The following is a 951-nucleotide window of genomic DNA, read 5'->3' as shown; positions in this document are numbered from 1 at the left end:
GCAACTCACCTGCATCTGTCCTCCTTGCAATTGCAGCGGCATTTCGTGTTTTTGGGAAGTTGCAACATCAATTCAACAACAACACATCCCCCTGGAACCCGACTCCGCACTGGCCTCCCTCCCGCGCCTTTGCCAGGAATTCGCACTCCGGGAGGAGGGACCGGAGCATCGAGGGGTTTTCTATTTGGGGACAGAATTAAGGGCGGTTGGTATTATTTTTATTTGGTTTGGGTTATATGGTATGTGTCCTTTTTTTTTTTTTTTGGGGGGGGAAGTGGAGAGTTTAGCAGGTGTGTTGCAGGTGTGTGTGTTGCGCGTTGCATAAAGCGGCATGGCGTATTGAGTGACTTTGGACTCTGTTCGTCTCTCCGTTATTCCTTCGATCATTTGAATTAATTCAGGTTTCAGTCTGTTATCTTGATTTAGGAGGAAATGTTATTTTGATCGCGTGTCGAAAGAAATGGTTTTCACGTGTGCCGGGGATATATTTCATATACACATTATTTTTTCCCCCTTTTTCTTTTTTTTTTTGGTAAAATCGAGTATCATCACGGTATATCACACCCAAGAAAATAAAAATAGCATTCGTTTTTATCCATACTAAAAAACAGATATCGACTTTGAATAATTCTAAAAAACTCATGAATAATGCCCGGGTCTATAGTCATACAATACCAAATCTCAACTAATGTTCCAATATTTTACATTTCAAAAGCGATCTATGAAAAGATGATAACCCATTCCTATAAGACATATTCCCTAAATACCAAAAATATTTAGTTAAAGAAACTGATATCACAAAATGCTAAATTATTTGAGACATCTTTATTTCAAAAGGCTTTCGTCTCGCCACGAAAATAAAAGAGCGTCTTCATGCGGGTCCTTCAACTATCGAAAATTTTTCACACGAATATTGAACATTATATCATTACATTACACTGATATTCGTTG

The 951-nt window shown here is 38.6% G+C and overlaps 1 protein-coding gene across 1 annotated transcript in view; it reads right to left on the bottom strand.

Moving 5' to 3' along the window:
- The window catches only part of LOC119591895 (COP9 signalosome complex subunit 1-like), a gene marked incomplete in the record, with an annotated part of 20891 nt that extends 20747 nt beyond the window's left edge, over positions 1 to 144 (bottom strand). Inside the window, 1 exon segment of the mRNA XM_037940644.1 lies at positions 10 to 144. Within this exon segment, the coding sequence (XP_037796572.1) occupies positions 10 to 42 (33 nt within the window).
- Positions 145 to 951: the final 807 nt, after the last annotated feature.

This window comes from Penaeus monodon, chromosome 29 (assembly GCF_015228065.2).
Source record: "Penaeus monodon isolate SGIC_2016 chromosome 29, NSTDA_Pmon_1, whole genome shotgun sequence".
NCBI lineage: Eukaryota > Metazoa > Arthropoda > Malacostraca > Decapoda > Penaeidae > Penaeus > Penaeus monodon.
This window is presented reverse-complemented; position numbering and strand designations above follow the sequence as displayed.